Source organism: Populus euphratica, unplaced genomic scaffold, assembly GCF_000495115.2.
Source record: "Populus euphratica unplaced genomic scaffold, PopEup_1.0 scaffold246.1, whole genome shotgun sequence".
Classification (NCBI taxonomy): domain Eukaryota; kingdom Viridiplantae; phylum Streptophyta; class Magnoliopsida; order Malpighiales; family Salicaceae; genus Populus; species Populus euphratica.
In genome coordinates this window covers 284,566-302,012 of record NW_011500126.1, presented here as the reverse complement: position 1 = coordinate 302,012, position 17,447 = coordinate 284,566, and the positions used below count along the sequence as shown (strand labels likewise).

Here is a 17,447-nt window from a genome sequence, read left to right as displayed (position 1 = left end):
GTCGGTAAATGCAGCGGTTTGGATCTTCCTGAGATCGAGGAGGCTGTGACAACAACAATAATGACAAATCCACACTTGAACAGTTAATATTAATTATGTGTCCAGCGATCCATGCAACATGTAATGGTGAATCTGATGAAAGAAGTTTGTTTGTAATTGAGAAGCCGTGCTAGTAAAAAGATCATCAGTTTCTACAAATGGTAATCAACAATGGTAAAAATATTTTCAGTTTCTACAAATGGTAATCTTGCAAATCTCTCATCATATATTAATCGAATTTGGTATTGTAGAGTAGTAATCAATGGAGGTAGAAGGAGGATGTCGCTACCGTAACCGGAAAGAGGAAACTTTTAATATGATATTTTCGATAAATAATTAATCTCCAATTTGGTATTGTTGGTGCACGGACTGCTACAAAGACATTAATTAATGGAGCCATACTGTTTGGACATGTGTCGACCTAATCTCCTTTATGCATGGTATCGTTTATCAAAATTAATCCTTTCTCCCAAGTTAGGAAAACTAATTAAAAAGAAAAAAAAAAGGCCAATAAATCCATGATCATTAGAAAGAACGAACAATTTTGAAGGTTACTTAGCTTCCATCTACAGCTATTTTTCAGAGTATTTTTTACCTTTGGTCGGTCAAAATCATCTAAAAAGACCAATAAATCTCATGATTATATTTTCTAACGGAAAAATATACATAATTTTATATAATTTAAAATGTGATTCTAATGGTAATTTAATATATCAACAGTATATGTTTATCAATAATATTTTTACAATTATCTTTATTAATAATCAAATCAAATATTTTATTATTTATGATGCACTGGATATAAAATATACTTTATTATGAATCCTTACTACAACTTTTAATGTTAGTAATAATTTTATAACGATGGAGGAATATTTCTAATCATCATTATTATACAAATAAATATCTTTTTTATTATTTCTATCAGTTTTATATATCATGCCCTTGGCTTCAAAGGGTTTTTACTGTCAAGATATATATATTTTTTCCCATCTATGTAACAATTCTTACTAGCTTATCACTTACACATAATACTCTTCAATCATTTTTACTAATTTTTATCTCTCACTATCATTAGAACATCGCCCTACCTCACCATAGTTAAAGAAGTTAAACACCATTGGCTTTTTCCATATTTAAAGTAGTTAAACCCCATATTTTCTACACGTATCCATCTTTGCAAAATACGCACATGGGAGCTCCACTGCCCCCCTTAGCCTCAGACGCATGGGAAGAGGTTATATTCAAGCATGCATATTGGTAATGCAGACTGCTTTCTCCATATTTTGAACTTGTGGATAATTTTTTACTCAGACCCAATCCCATAAAATGATAATGTCAACCCATTTGCTAGAACCCACATAAGCCTTATCCAAGGAAAATAAATGGGCCCAGACCAAAACATCTCATAACCCAATGGAAAAAAAAGCACAGGCTTGATGGATGCAGAAGAAGGAAGGTTCGGTGTTCTTTAATTTGTTTTAGAAAGGAGGATTCGTCTACTGATTTACTAGTTTTGCACCCTGCCATGAAAGATAATTTAGCTTATATATATTGTCAGGAGTCAAAGAACCCAAGGCATTTGGATTGGGAAGGGTATTATTGTGAATCATAGGCTCTTAATTATGTTTCTATTACGTTAATATTTAAGTAGAGTTTCAATTGTAATAATTAATGTTTAAATTAAAATTCAATAAAATCATTCTTTAACTTCTGTTTATATCAACAATATTATTGGTAATTAATTTCATATATTATACTTGCACTGCGATTTGAAAAGAAGAGAAAAAATTATGATGTTCTCAGGAGGACGGCGCACCATTCGAAAAGCAAAGTGCTCTATTTGCTTTGGCAATTGCTGACATTGTAATGATAAACATGTGAGTTTTGTATGCTCATCATTAATTTCAATTTATTTGAATATATTCTTTTTATGCATCTTAGTTCATGAACAAGTGAATTTTATCTGATTTTAATGTTGTTTTAGATTTTAATTGGATGATCTCATTTCTCTCAACATTTAAAATAGAGACCTGAATTTATTTCACGCCTACCTAGCAAAACTTTATTAAATAATATGGTCGTTAAAGGATTTGGATTTTTGAAAATTTGATTAATGAAGTTACGCTGCCAAATTAAGTAACAATGAATTAAAAATAATAATAATAATAAATGAGGTATCATTTTATATACGTTTGATCCATAATTTGATTTTTACAAATATGAATCTTTGGGATCTCTAGGTTTTTGTCATTCATTAAGCCAATGCATAACTTGATCAAATCCACTGCATATATGGAGAATCGAGGCATTGAATTTTCAATTGAACCAACCAACCATGAAACTTAAATCGATTCCTGTGGTAAATAATTATACAGATATGGGCTGAGATTGCTAAGCCTGATGCTCATAAAGGGACTCCTCTGGGTGATTTTCTTAATGTAGGTTGATTCCTTCGATCCCTTAACGTATGCTTATATATATGTATGCTTGCTTTACTAAATTCTTTTATTTTCAATTGACATAAAACTCAAGCCACTTTTAGTTAACCATGGAATGAAGGAGGGGATCAAATTAAATCCAAAACTAAATATTTTTTTTAATGAGTTAATATAAAGTCATTAATTCTTTGGGTATCAGCTAATAATTTAATTTTTTAATTTAATATGGTTTTTTGAAATGATATTATTTCTTAAGTTCCATTTATTAACTTAAATTTCTTGATTGGTATAGTTTTTCGACCGGTGCTAATTCTTTGTAGCTTTGTCTTGTGTTCTTATTATTAATACAAAATGAAGGTGGAGGTCACTGCTTTGCCTAGCTATGAATTAGAGGAGGAGAAGTTTAAAGATAAGGTAAACTAATTGTTTTCAACTGGTGGATTGTGTTTTAGCATGATTTTCTAGTATTAAAGGCTTTAGCTTTGTTACCAAATAAATTAGAATTCAAAGCCATTGGTGTTGCTTTTATTATTATGTGGTTATTATCACTCCATAATTTGTTAATCAGACTTTATAATCTATTTTTATTATTCAGATAGACCAAAAGTCCCTAATCATTATTTTTATAAATGATGATAATTAGATTTTTCACAAAAAAATGATATTAAATTTCAGCATTACATTTATATATAGAAATATATAAAAATTTAACGTCTTGTTTGGTTAATTAAAATATTTTTATTTTATCTTTTTTAAACAATTCCTATCACCAAATTTCGTTGGTTAATTAGAATTTTATGCTTTTGGGTTACCTAGTTGTGCTATTATTATTGTTATTACTGACCGAAATCCCTTACGTGATGTATTTTACAGGTTGATCGGCCAAGGCAGCGGTTCTTCCATTCTGTCTCTCCGGGAGGTCTTGCTGGTGATAGGAAGGATGCCCAACCTGCTTCAGGGTTTCCCCTTCATGCAGAACAGATATGGAAAACCATAAAGGAGAACAAGGATCTTGATCTTGCTGCTATGGAGGTTTATTTAAATATTGATGACTTCGTTTGCGAAAAATTAACTAGATTTTCCTGTGTGATTGTATTTCTCAATTTTATTTATTAGGTGATGATTGCCACATTTCGATGTGAACAAATTACCAAGGAGACGCACAGTCGTTTGAAATCTAATAAGGTATTTCTTTCTTCTTTGTTTCTTCTTACAAAAGTTATTGTGCTACCTTGAAGTAAGAATCATATCACTCGTTATACAATTGATTTCCTACAGACTTGGTTGGCATTGAGAAAAGCTGTTAAAGCTCGTCCAGAACCGAAGTTTAGGAAAAAACTCATATCTGTTTTGAAAAACTCCTCACCCAGTAAGTGTACATCTTGCTCTCTATTTTGGAAAGCTATACGTTCTACATGCATCTCTTCTATTCAATGTAGAATCAAAATGTTGCAAAGCATCAAAGCAGTATATATGATCATTACATGAGCTGTATTGGAAGTTTCCTCTATCTCAGTAGCTTTCTTCTACATGAAATATTGAAGTATACAACTTCTTGTTCAACTTGATTTGGAACCTCTACCGTTGCTTATGGGCTTGCAATACTAATTTTTCAATAGATATGACATGGAGGCGACTCATTTTAAAGAAAGCATTAGAGATGAGAAACGACAAGAGTTGGAAACAGAAGCACTAAAAGCAAGGCCTTAACTAATATGTAAGCATTTTCGTCTGCTTCTGTAAGTAGGTGATACCTCTTCAGTAAAGCCTGCAATATTTTTCTAGTTTGACCTAAAAATCTATCAGTGTTCCTGGTGATCAAGTTTTTGGTCTGCTATGAAGGTTCTACACCTAGCTTATGTTGCATGCTGCGACATCTGCTTTATAGTGCACTTAAAAGTTTGTAGGACCTTGAAGGTGACGCTTCTGATAACTTGTCGATGACCTAGCTGATGACAATGCTGATGATAGTGCCGATGGCAGTGCTAATCATAGTGCTGATGACCTAGCTGATGACAATATCGATTGCGAGAGTGCCGATGACCTTGCAGATGACACCGTTGATGACTGTGAAAATGGATAATATATTTTGTGATTCGTGTGCCATGTGTATTTGGCCATGTTTGCCGTACTAGAAACTATGTTTTATGATTTATTTTATTGCAGGTTATTTTTTTTATTTCATGTGATCCAGAATAATTTTATTGATACGAGTAATTCTATTTTTTTCCCTCAATAAAGCTACCAAACTTTTTAATTTAAACTTTGAAAAAAAATTGTTTCCTGAATTTTTGTTACCTAGTAAATATATTTGGATAAAATATATTAACAAAAACAATTTCGACATCCTAGTAAAGGATGGCAAACCATTGATAGTTCTTTTAGCACTAATTCTCTCTTATAATAACTGTTAAATAAAATCTTACTGTAAGTCAAAATTCTTGATTAAAAAAACATTTATGTTAGACTAGTAAATTTTAGTGTAAGTAAGAAATTCTTAATAATAAAAAAAAAGATTTGTGTTAGACTAATTACTTCTCCTTGTTGACTTAGTAAAAATTTTATTGGATTATGATAGTTAAAGGTTGTAATTTTTCTATAAATATAAAAGCAAATGCATTTATAATTTTAATAAGAGTTTGATCAATCAATAAGTACTTGAAAGATTCAAATACTTGTGTGTGTAATTTTCAATAATTGGTATGGAAACTTAGGTTTGTCAATAAATTTGAACTTACATATTAAAAGACTATAAAAATTTTAAAATATTGTTATAAATCTCAAACTATAAGTCTAGAATTATAAAAATAGTGTCTGAAGTTCAGATTGTTGACATTAAATTTAGTATCTAATTTTGAAATTTAATTTTTTTTTAGTTGAGACAAGCACACAAAAACCTCAAAGCGACTGCAATGAGAATCTCATACTTGTTTCTTTGAAACTATAGTACCAAGAAGATCAAAATTACCATGATAGATGTTCTTATTGAAAAATGAAATATAGAATCAATCATTCCAAAGATAACAATAGAAAATAAAGAAGAGGAACATAGGTTTATAAGTTTAGAAGAGAGATATACACTCTTTTGAACAAATGGTGGAAGAAGCTAACAAAATAATTGAAGAAAAATATAAACTTCATTTTGAAGAAATTAAAGAAAAACATGAATAAAAGATGAAAATCATCAATTAAAGATCATCATACCCGCGGGGTCTGGCCCATTCCGTACGGCTGGGCGAGACCCAGCCCAGTAAAAAAAAGAAGAAAAGTGGATTGAATGTGGGTTTTAGACCTAGTGAGTACAAATTATATTTACTAAGGATGTATTTGAAAAAATATATTTTTATATATTTTATATGTATTTTTTTTTTATTTTGATATTTGGCCAAACAAATTCTTTTTGATATTAGAAATTTTTGAAAAATTTTAGAGATCTTCGTTAATTTATTTGCAAACCCCTTACATGTTTTTTTATTTTTTTTCTTTGCGTTTTGTATTTTTTATGATATGTACTTAATCCATAAACCATTATTATTAAATTCAAAATCTATTGTGTAATGTTTTTTTTTTTATTTCCATCTAAAAGGAACAAATAATAATAAAAGGGTTTAAAGAGATGGAAAAGGAAAATTCTTCTTCAAATTTAATTTCTTGTGAAATTAGTCATTGACACTAGAATCTGGAATGTCGTGTTTTTTTTTTTGTGTTTGTGTAATATTTACCAATACTAAAATTAAAAATATTTATAGAAATTGTACACTAACACTAGATTTAGAAACATAATAGGAAGAATAATAAAAAAGAAAAACAAATTTTTAGTAATTTTAGACAAAATCAGTAATGCATTCTACCTCAGATGAGATGCTTAAAAGTTGATAGAATCTTTCTTTTTGCATAACTAATTCCGTACCATTAAATATTTGTTGATTAGTTAGAATTTTTAATGGTCATAATATTAGGTGGTAATTCCTTTAACTAAAAAATTCCTCAAAAAACAAGAAGCTAGATATTCATTCTTTGTCCGATAAATTACATCAAAATTTTCAATCGGTTATTGCAATGTCCAAGCATGACAACATTTCCATTTGTTGATCTTGCTGTTGGTTTTCTCCGTTGGGAGAGAGGTAAAGGTAAAGGCAAGACTTCTTGTCATTGATAAATTAACTAAAGGAGTAGGAAGAGATATTGCAAGAAGTGTTGATCAGGTTGAGGCTCTCAATTATGAGAAAAAAAAATGAAGAAGCAGGATTGGGACTGGAAAAGGAGAGGGGATTAGGTGTTCTACATGGTCGCTATCTTTTTTGAGATTAAGGAATTTTTTATCCCAAATTTAAAATGGTGTCATTTTTTTTTAAAGAAATAGTTAGGTCTCATCTAGGTTTCAATAGGTAAATTGGATATTGGGTTAAGCAAATAGGTAATTAAAGTTTAATTTAATGAATTTACTAAGGGTTTTTTAGCGAATAATCGAGGCTTTGAGCTCACTAGGTCAAATCACTTAGATTCTGAGTCAACCAAGTATATCATTTGAGTTTGACCGAGAAAATTTTTTAAAGGTTTTTTTTGTTAACATGAACTAGTCCAGGCCCTAAATTAACCCACAAGCTAGTTTAGTTTTTATAACAATGTAACTAACACTTACACTTTTATAATTTTGAGAACTCCAATTTCATTATGTTTCATATATTCTTCCAAAAAGTGTTGTGTTTGATAAATCAACATTATTTATTAAGGTTATCAATTTTGTTCTGTTTCATCCAAAATATTTTATATATCTTGTACCAATTAAGAAAAAAAAATAACTCGAAATAAATTTCATCTTGCTTAGGATCGTGGTCCATTTTGGATTTTTTAGTCAAATTCAACCTAGACATTCTAATTTTGTTCTAATCATTTTGTTCTTTTATTTTGTGAATAATATTTTTTTTAATCTATGTTTTTTACTAACTTCATCATGCAACACTTGATTTATTAAAAATTGAACTTTTATATTTTATTATGGTTTTTTTTTGTGTGTGTGGTTATATTAGTTTTATGATCTATGTATGCTATGAGTTTAATGGGTTAACTTAGTTGTCTCGAGTTTTTTTTATCTATTTTTAAATGATGTTTTTTTTGTCAATTTCATCATTCAACATCTTGAACATTTGGTTAATTATGAATTATATTTTTTATTTGTTTCAATTTATTTTTCATGAAATTACTTCACTCTCTATATCTAGATTATGAATTTCACAAATTAATATAAGTATACTTAGGTTGTTTTATTATTTTTCTTTGAAGATGAATTTTTTCTTAATTTTATTATTTAACAAAGAGTTTATTAAAATTAAATTTCATAATTTATTTTAATTTGTTTTATTAAAGTTATCACAATTCAATTACAAGTAAAACTAACTATAAATTATAATTTTCCGTAGATATTATGGGCTTAATTACAAGTAACACTAAGAGTACTATTTTTTTTCCACCTAATATAAAAAGAATATTGAGTTAACACATTAAACTTGGCTATGCTATGCTACCCTTTTAACATAAAAAAACTAACTAAAAATTATATTTATGAAAAAAAACTATGTCAAATTTCCAATAAACATAATACAAGAAAACATCAATTTAATGGTACATCCATTTACTTGTTCTCAATTACATTTCTAATTTATAGATTTTATCAACTTAATTAATCTAAATTTTTTTATTGCATTTCTCAATTGTATCGTTTAATCAATTTCTTTTAATAGTATAAATCTTATACGCATAATTTATACAATTAAAACTACATGGATTAAAGAAAATTTGAAAAAAAATATGGATGAACATTAATAGAAAGACCTGATTGAGAACGTTTTTAAACATCTGGGATCAAATTGATTAATTTATGGATTTGGGAGAGTGAGTATATAGGTTTAGTCCTAAATTGAGTTTTCCTTTATTTTCCTTTTCTTTTTATTTTTTCTTTATTATTATTAGTGGGGTCAAGACTCAAAAGCAAAACAGCAAACAATTTACAGTAGAAGTAGACTCATGAAATCTTACTTTAATAGGATCTTTGTCTCCGCCACTATACTTTTGTGTTTAAGATTCCTCTGCAACCCAGAAACACACAGGAAGGAAGGCAATTTGAAGTTATTTGGAATTTCATTTTAAACGGTGTTTTATAAGAAAAAGAATTTTTTTTGTTTATTTTTTAATATATTTTCAAACGTTTTGATGTGTATATATTAAAAATAATTTAAAAAAATAAAAAAAAATATTATTTTAATACATTAAAAAAAAAACACTTAAAAAACCACTGATATTATAGTCTTAACCATCCTTTTTAAAAGTCCTTATTATTGTTTCTGAGTTAGACTATTAATGAAAATGGAACAAGTCATGCGTCTGATGTATATTTTTTAATTTAATTTATTTTTAGATTTGAATATATATATATATATATATTGTATCATTTCAATTAAAAAAAATATCAATCATAACAAAATTTATTATTTTTAATATCAATAGCATTGATTAATCCTGAAGCTTTGGGGTTAATTAATCCCTTTGTTCACCTTCTGCCTCAAGCAGTTAAAGCACATCAAATAACTATTATGGTAACATAAGTTAAAGTTTAGCTGTACTTTGATAGTCATTAGAGATAAGAAGAGTAAATTATAAATTAGCTAGGTTTTTTTTATTTTCAAAATAAATTGAATATTCTTTCTAATTTCGAAAATTAATTAATTATTTTTTTACCAGTGTTAAACATATTTAATTTAATAATTTTTTTTCAAAAAACACTTTCCTTTTAATAGTCTTTTCATATTATCTTTCTTTTTTTTTCTTTTGAAATTGATACTTAAAATTAAAATAAAATGAAATTAATTGGAAAAAAAACATGAAATGAATGGAACAAATCAAGTTAATTATAGGCTGATTTTAAAATATAAAGACTAATTAATTAGTTTCAGGAACTCATTTTGCAAAACTAGAAAGAACAATTTATAGTTTACCTGAAAATTTATGAAAGAAGAATACTGAGTTAAAGACATTAAACTTGAATATGCTATGTTATCGATTTTTTAACATCAGTAAAATATCTAAAACTACAAAAATAATTAATTTAAATTAAAAAAATTATTTTTTTAAATTTAAAATAATTTAAAATACAAAAATAATTAATCTTCAATCCCATATACTTTTTCTTTGGCAATTCAAGATATCCGGGATAGTTAATGCGCACTATAACTAATCCTAATTTTCTTTTTTTCTTTTGAAATTGATACTTAAAATTAAATTAAAATGAAATTAATTGGAAAAAATTGAAATGGATGGAACAAATCAAGTTAATTATAGGCTGATTTTAAAATATAAAAACTAATTAATTAGTTTCAGGAACTCATTTTGCAAAACTAGAAAAAATAATTTATAGTTTACCTGGAAATTTATGAAAGAAGAATATTGAGTTAAGACATTAAACTTGGATATGCTATGTTATCGATTCTTTTAACATCAGTAAAATATCTAAAACTACTAAAATAATTAATTTAAAAATAATTTTCTTTTAATTCAAAATAATTTAAAACACAAAAATAATTAATCTCCAATCCCATATACTTATTCTCAGTTATTGGTGGGGTCAAAACTCAAAAGAAAAAAAAGCAAACAAGTTCTTCGAGTAGAAGTTGACTCATGCAGACTTACTTTAATAGGATCCTTTGTCCCTCCCACTTTACTTTTGCTTTAAGATTGATTCCTCTGCAACCCAGAAACACAAACACAGGAAGGAAGACACTTCAAGAGTTGTCGTTATTGTGGTTGAGTTAGATCGTTAATGAAAATGGAGCAAGGCATGCAGCTGATTGATGGAAATGGCAAGTTCAACGTGGATGGACTCAAAGACTTCATGACAGCCACCGAGTTCGCTCAGTCCGGTCTCTCCTACGCTATTGTTGCCATCATTGGCTCACAAAGTAGCGGTAAGCAAGTGTTCAACTTCTTAACTTCGTGTTGATTTATTAATCATTTCTTAATATATAGTCATTGATTTTAATGAAGTTGGTGGTGATAGCTTTTTACTTAATTAATCTTGAACAGGGAAAAGCACCCTAATGAATCAGACCTTCCATACCAATTTCGAGGAGATGGATGCATACAATGGAAGGTTTGATTTTATTTTATTTTTAGTTGAGAATTTGTATATTTTACTGTTCTTGTTGGCTTGTTGCTTTGTATACATGAAAGAGGAAGATAATGTTGTTATATACGTTTCAGAAGCCAAACAACCAAGGGCATTTGGATTGCAAAGTGTAGTGATATTGACCCTTTTACGATTGCCATGGATTTCGAGGGAACCGACAGCAATCAAAGAGGCGAGGTAACTCATAGATCTTTCTATTACTTTAGCTTTGCTTTGTTAATTGAGAGGGGTTTTATGGTTACATTGTATTCTTTTCAATTTCTGTGACATACAAATCGTTGATTACTGAATGGTTTCATTATTTTTGGTTGCATTACTTCACGGCTTCAATCTGCGAGTGTGATGCTTATACAAGTTTGGCACTGCGAATGTGTTCTTTTTTCAGGATGACACAGCGTTTGAGAAACAAAGCACCTTATTTGCCTTGGCAATCGCTGACGTTGTTTTGATAAACATGTGAGTTTTGTATGCTCATCATTATAATATTTGAATGCATTTTCTGCCTGGGAAGTTTGATAAATGTCCACAACTGGGTATGCTCTGCCTAGCCCAAAAAAACCCTCTTGATGTAGCCTTCCATAGTCGGTAAGGCAGCCCAGTACTTTTTTCTGTCAAATGATTCTGTGTTGAGTATCATATGCAGGTGGTACAAAGACATTGGTCTGGAAAATGCAGCCAGCAGACCCCTTTTAAAAACAGTTTTCCAGGTACACATTTGAAAGCAATTTGCATTAACTCAAGTGAGCCAATTTCCAAACTTCTTTAGATAGTCAAGTTTGGATTGTCTCACATTTAATTGCATTTGATTGGTTAACTGTGTTTTTCTTAACCTTAGGTAAGCCTGAGCCTCTGATTCGATATTCACAGCAAACTTACCCCATTTTATCAAAACTGTTTAGCTGCATTCATTTAGCTCAGTGTGTAATTTTGAGTATTTCACCCAACATAATTTGATGCTGATATGTGATAATCTATTATTTCTTGTATTCAGGTCATGAAGCGTTTATTCAAGCCCCGCAAAAAAACACTACTGTTCGTTCTACGTGATCACTCAAAGGTATGGACTTGTGCCCACAAGTTTCTTGAGACAAGATTCCATGCACCTTGCGCTCCATTCTTTGAATGCATCTTCAACGCTGAATCTCTGTCCCTTTTCTGATTGTCTGTGTAGACTCCACTTGAATATTTAAAGACTGCTCTCTTAGAAGATATTGAGAAGGTACTTCTGTTCATACTTCTTATTCTCTGTTTATGCATTTCTCTTTCTGGATCAATTATTTCTCTTCTTATTCTCCAGCATTTTCTGAGGTCATACTTTCTGCAGATTTGGGCTGCAGTTGCTGAGCCTGAGACTCTCTGTAGCGCTCCTCTCAAAGAGTTTTTTAATGTATGAAAAATCACCTCCATCTCCATACTGATGCCATTGGCATATGTTTATCATATGTTGCCTTTTTTTTTTTAAGTTCCATGAACTTAATATGCTTCTAATTATTGATATAAAGGTGGAGATCACTGCTTTGCCTCACTATGAATTCCAAGAGGAGAAATTTAAAGAGCAGGTAGCTTTTCCACTCAGAAAGCACTTTGTCAATCCTCAAAACTTTTGTCCTGAGTTCTTCTAGATTGTGCTGCTGCGTGTTTTCTAGAATTGATGACTGGAATGATTTGTAGCTGTGCATATGCTTACCAAATAATTGGAATTCAAAATCATTGGCTTTTGCATGAAGGGACAGAACAGCAGCATATTCCTGTCTTAGAGTTGAATTACAAGATAAAATATAGAGTAATGTTACTTTGAAAGCCTGGTGCCTATGGTTTCTCTCTCTTACTCTCTATTTCCTTCTTCTCTCTAGGCACTAGTCTCAGCTTTGATTTTACCTCCAAATTCTTGTAGAGAACTAGTTATGGTAACAAATTAATTCCAAGTGTGCATATATGTCAAACCTTGAACCTAATTCTCCAAGCCAAGCTTACCAACAATCCTTTATGGGGCAAATGCTCTTAAATATTGCATTCAAGTCTCTTAGGAAAGGTTTGGTGGGAGTGACAGGCTGTGTTTCATTTCCGAGAATTCATCTTCAATTCATGTGGTTCATTTAGAAGTTAACTCTGGAGTCCATAATTAACCAATTATTAATAGATATGCAAGTTAAACTTGATAGTCATGCAACACACACATTGGTGCTTAGCTCTAACTGGAGAGTGTTTAACAGTCATTAGGAGCGTATCATGTAAGAATGAAAAAATGAGCATTACGTCCTGTGATAATATAATTTTATGGATCTGTGCATGTGAGAGCAACTAGGACAGCAAGTATCAAGTGAGAAATCCAGTATCTGTAATTCGTAACTCCATTTTTCTGATAGCATTGACATTTACAGGTTGCTCAACTGAGGCAGCGGTTTGTCCATTCCATTTATCCAGGAGGTCTTGTTGGTGACAGGCAGGAAGTTGAACCTGCCTCAGTGTTTCCTCTTCGTGCAGAAGAGATTTGGAAAATAATAAAAGACAACAAGGATTTAGATCTTCCTGCTGTCAAGGTTTATTAAAAGCCATTTTCCTGTGTAAATATAAACCATCTGGTTTCATATGTAAATATACTTCTCATCCTGTTTATCAGGTCATGGTTGCCACTGTTCGATGTGAAGAGATTGCAGATGAGAAGCTCAAATGCTTTACATACGATGAGGTACTTTATTGAATCTATTTTCTAATTTCTTTCTTTTAAAGTTCACCGACTTGATTTAATATCAGTTAGTACTAAATTTATTTCTTACAGGATTGGTTGAAAATGAAGGAAGCTGTTCAAGATGGTCCAGTATCAGGGTTTGGAGGAGCTGTCAGTTCTATTTTGGAAACCTATCTTTCAGAGTAAGTATACATCATGGTGTCAATTCTATATGATGATGTGTTTACATTGTAAGATCTGTGTGATATTTAATGTTAACTTATGTTGTGTTTTTTATGATGCCATTAACCCACAATGGTTAGGAGAGGGCCTTGGTTGCTTGTATGGCGCCAAGGACACCTCTTTCATTGCAAGGTGTTTTTAAGGGTATAAAACCCACTGAAAGCCATGTGGAACAATACCTTGTAGTTGGCCTACTAAGCTGCAGATATATAGGGACACACATCATCAGTTTTGTTCCAAGATTCTTCAATTTTAATACTTCTTCCGTCAGTTGATCAGTTAACTACTCTCTTGTCTGTCTCAAAACGAAGACTGGAAACTTTGAATTATGATCAATTAATAGTTATACTTTGGTTCGGGAAGTAATTGATTCCTACTAATTAAATTATCACTTGATTTGGAATCTCTTATTTTGCATTTTTTTCCCCAATAGATATGACAGGGAGGTAGTCTATTTTGATCAAGAAGTACGAAATGAAAAACGGCGACAGTTGTTGTCAAATGCGTTGATGGTAAGGCCTTAGCATGTATATTTCCTCTTTTTAAGTTCCTAAGCTCCCTGGTTGTGTCAAATGTGCTGTATTTGATCTTTTCTTTTCCTTTTCTACTTCTATATTTAAATTTATAGATTTGACTGGCTTTTTTTCTTTCTTCGCGCGAGTGTTTTTGTATTTATATGTTTCTTATACTGATCCACTCAAATGTGCCAATATATTATGCAGGTGGTACGCGATGCCTATGATACCTTGCTGATGCATTTGTATTCGAACACAGTTAAAAGTTTTAAAACTAGGCTGGAACAGTCACAGAATGAAGGACATGAATATGTTGTTGATATTCATCTCTATTCCCAATCTTGCATGGTCGAGTTTGATCAAGGATGTGAAGGTATTTAGACTCCAAACACTGAACATATTAATTTTTATTTGCTTTTTTAAAAATCCAATACAGTTATCTTATATGCATAAAACTAAAGGATTCTTTTCGGACTTCATAATATTCTAAAGCAACTCCTCTTTCAATTGTTTTATCATTATATTTTTTTCTTAATTATAATGTTGAGGTACACTCTGGATGCAATTGTTATCATGTATTTGTACCATCAACACATTTGACTGCGTGTTGAACTGTCAATCTATCATTTGTCTCGAGGGTCTGATATTTAAATTGCTTAGATACTGCAATTTAGCCTTCTGTTTGATGAATTGTGAAATTTTATATTTCTCCTCGGCATGCTCCTGTAATGGAAACTAGCAGCTCTCAATGGGCAAGTAATATGACTGCAGAGATAATTTAAACCTGAAGAAAAAACTTCATATCTAACTGATATGCTTGAGTTATCAAACTCCCAAAATAGCCCTGAATTAGTTTTATTCTCTCATGGACGCACCTAAATCTTGTATCCCCTCTATCACTAGAATCAATTAACGTATACAGGTAGTCAACATTCTCAGGATGTGTTCCTCCACCTTCTCTTCTGAGTTGGGCACTTGCATTCTGTACTCGTGCAAATCTCAAGTTGTTACAATTTTCACTCGAAAAGTGATGCAGGCAAAAGTTAATAGAACAACAATAGCACATAAAACATAAAAATGAGCAAAAAAGGTTGAAAATGTGAATCCTAATTTTGCAATTTTATTCTATAAAAATTAGCTGCTTTCTCAATAAATTTACAAGTCCTTAGTATAAGCTAGGAAAACTTATATCTACCAGGAAACAATCTAATGTCTGAAAACATTAAGGAAACTAGAATAAAATCCAAAATAATAACGATAAATCCGGAAAATCTTAGGAAAAAAATCAAAACTGTCCCAAATAGTAATTTATGGGTCTAATTCTGAAAGATTCAACGATTGAATAAGCAGTAGAGTAGCTTTCCGTAGAAAAACTGTCTATAGAATCTCCTAGAAATATTTGAGCTCAATTCAACTGTCAAATCTTCTGTTATCTCAGTTTTAAGATGGTAATCTAGTCTACCATAACTAGGTCTTTTCTCAAATGTCTAGACTTGTTTTATTAATCCACAAAAACATGTGTTAGGCCATCTACATAGTGACCATGTCAGATCCCCATCTAGTAGTGTCAAGTCCTCACTTAAATGCTCAAAACCTTCAGTTTGTATAACCCGGCTGCATCAAGAAGATTAATGCTAGTTTAATGGATACTTCATTGAACAAAGCGATTGGCTGAGATAAACAGAATAAAAAAGTAACTTAGTGGACAAAATGTAACACAGTGACTACTACTTTTTAAGATGTTGCTATTATAGCTCATCCTTCTATGATTAAAATTGTGTTCATATGATGGGTGAGCATCTTTCATCTACTAACTCAGTTTCCGAGATTTGGCAAGTTACCTTCAATATTGTGCTCTTTCAGATGCTGCCATTCATCAGAGTGAGTGGAATGCTTCAAAATATCGCAAAAAACTTATTTGTGATATGTTGTCAGAAATGATGGCGAAGTACAAGGTATTTCCTTCACTGATATCACAATCCGTTAGCGTTCTTGGTTCTATGTCTGTCACTCTACTTAATCAAATTATCAAATCATGTTATTTTACTCCTGCATAGAAACAAATAACGCATGCGCTTTCCAAAAGAGTAGAATCCTTATTGGAGTCTGGTGAAAGAGATACATGGGCATCAATAAGAAATCTTTTTGAGGGCAACACTGAGGCTGCTGTATCAGAGTTTTCGGATGCTGCTGTTAGTTTCAATTTGAACAGTTCTGAAATCGACACTAGATCGCAACATTTGAGGGAGCACGCCAGAAATTTATTGGAGATGAAGGCAAGAGAAGCAGCAGATGCAGGGAGAGTTCTGATGCGCATGAAGGATAGGTACATTACTTCTTTGTAGCTGTCTTTTATTTCAATTTTATTTTTTTATTAAATCTTTGGAGCTTATTCCAGGTTTTCAAAGGCTTTCAATCATGATGAAAACTCAACTTCATGGTATAATTTGACTACGGAAAGAAACCTTGATGAAATTGAAAGGGACGCTCTCTCTGCGGTAATATTGCCTACATTTTGTATAACTAATGGCTGCTGGGATGCTTATGGTTAAACTTTGAGTTACCTCTGAATGTCTCCCAATTATTTTGTTGTAGTCTTTGAGAATACTATCACTCATTGCGGCCATCCGCTTTGATGGAATGCCTGATCAGATTGAGAATGTACTCTATTCCTCTCTTGTGGATAGAACTGTTCCTGATCAATCTTTGCCAAATGCGTTCATGGGAGCTAAACTGGACCCCCTTGCCTTGGACACTTGGGAAGAGGTAACAGTTGGTGAATGTGTGTTAAGTTATATTTATGCATGCTTATTGGTACGCAAATTTAATGCATTTAGTTTTACACGTCTCTGTGTCGAACTGGTTTCACATAATAATCAAATATGAGCAGGTTTCTCCAGAAGCTACCACTCTACTTAGACCAGAGGACTGCAAATCGTTGTGGATGAATTTCATAGAAGAGGTAGAGCCTATGGTGACCGGAGCTAGATCCCTTCAGGTATATTTTACTCTGGTATCACATTACATGTTCATTTGGTAATTTGATTGCATTCATAATATCTGTTTGAATGTATTTTTTACTAAAAACAAAAACAAAAACTTTAAACTCAATTTATTAGAACATTCTCGGTTTATCATATGCCATCTTCAATTTATATACCAATTGAAGTTTCTATACTTCTGAACTCAAGCACTGAAACCAAGAAAATGCTTTAAGCCGATTAAATTTTTTATGACTAGAAATTTATGCATGCATCACTCGAAAGGTAATACTTGGTGTTTCCTTCAGGATGGTCGCAGGAGAATTCGAAGCTATGCTGCTGCTGCTGCTGCTACTGCAGCTGTGGGGGCGGGGGCTGTGG

The 17,447-nt window shown here is 31.2% G+C and overlaps 2 protein-coding genes across 12 annotated transcripts in view; both read left to right on the top strand.

Moving 5' to 3' along the window:
• The window catches only part of LOC105110285 (protein ROOT HAIR DEFECTIVE 3 homolog 2-like), a 17,416-nt gene extending 12,853 nt beyond the window's left edge, over positions 1-4,563 (top strand). The window contains exons 16-21 of the mRNA XM_011005273.1: positions 2,418-2,480; positions 2,838-2,894; positions 3,354-3,512; positions 3,597-3,665; positions 3,759-3,849; positions 4,430-4,563. Of these exons, the coding sequence (XP_011003575.1) occupies positions 2,418-2,480; positions 2,838-2,894; positions 3,354-3,512; positions 3,597-3,665; positions 3,759-3,849; positions 4,430-4,563 (573 nt within the window). The remainder of the gene's footprint in view (positions 1-2,417; positions 2,481-2,837; positions 2,895-3,353; positions 3,513-3,596; positions 3,666-3,758; positions 3,850-4,429) is intronic.
• A 5,538-nt stretch (positions 4,564-10,101) lies between these two features.
• LOC105110278 (protein ROOT HAIR DEFECTIVE 3 homolog 2-like) overlaps positions 10,102-17,447 on the top strand; it is a 27,377-nt gene continuing 20,031 nt past the window's right edge. For 3 of the 11 annotated variants that reach the window (XM_011005267.1, XM_011005265.1, XM_011005257.1), the window contains exons 1-14: positions 10,104-10,438; positions 10,557-10,623; positions 10,734-10,836; positions 11,045-11,115; positions 11,303-11,366; positions 11,651-11,716; positions 11,831-11,878; positions 11,984-12,046; positions 12,162-12,218; positions 13,041-13,199; positions 13,280-13,348; positions 13,439-13,530; positions 14,004-14,082; positions 14,293-14,458. In XM_011005267.1, coding sequence (XP_011003569.1) covers positions 10,294-10,438; positions 10,557-10,623; positions 10,734-10,836; positions 11,045-11,115; positions 11,303-11,366; positions 11,651-11,716; positions 11,831-11,878; positions 11,984-12,046; positions 12,162-12,218; positions 13,041-13,199; positions 13,280-13,348; positions 13,439-13,530; positions 14,004-14,082; positions 14,293-14,458 — 1,249 coding nt within the window. In that variant the 5' untranslated portion in view covers positions 10,104-10,293. Of the gene's footprint in view, positions 10,439-10,556; positions 10,624-10,733; positions 10,837-11,044; positions 11,116-11,302; positions 11,367-11,650; positions 11,717-11,830; positions 11,879-11,983; positions 12,047-12,161; positions 12,219-13,040; positions 13,200-13,279; positions 13,349-13,438; positions 13,531-14,003; positions 14,083-14,292; positions 14,459-15,948; positions 16,041-16,142; positions 16,412-16,483; positions 16,584-16,680; positions 16,852-16,975; positions 17,084-17,374 lie in introns of all 11 variants that reach the window. The other 8 variants (XM_011005266.1, XM_011005258.1, XM_011005256.1 and 5 more) reach the window with 7 other exon arrangements.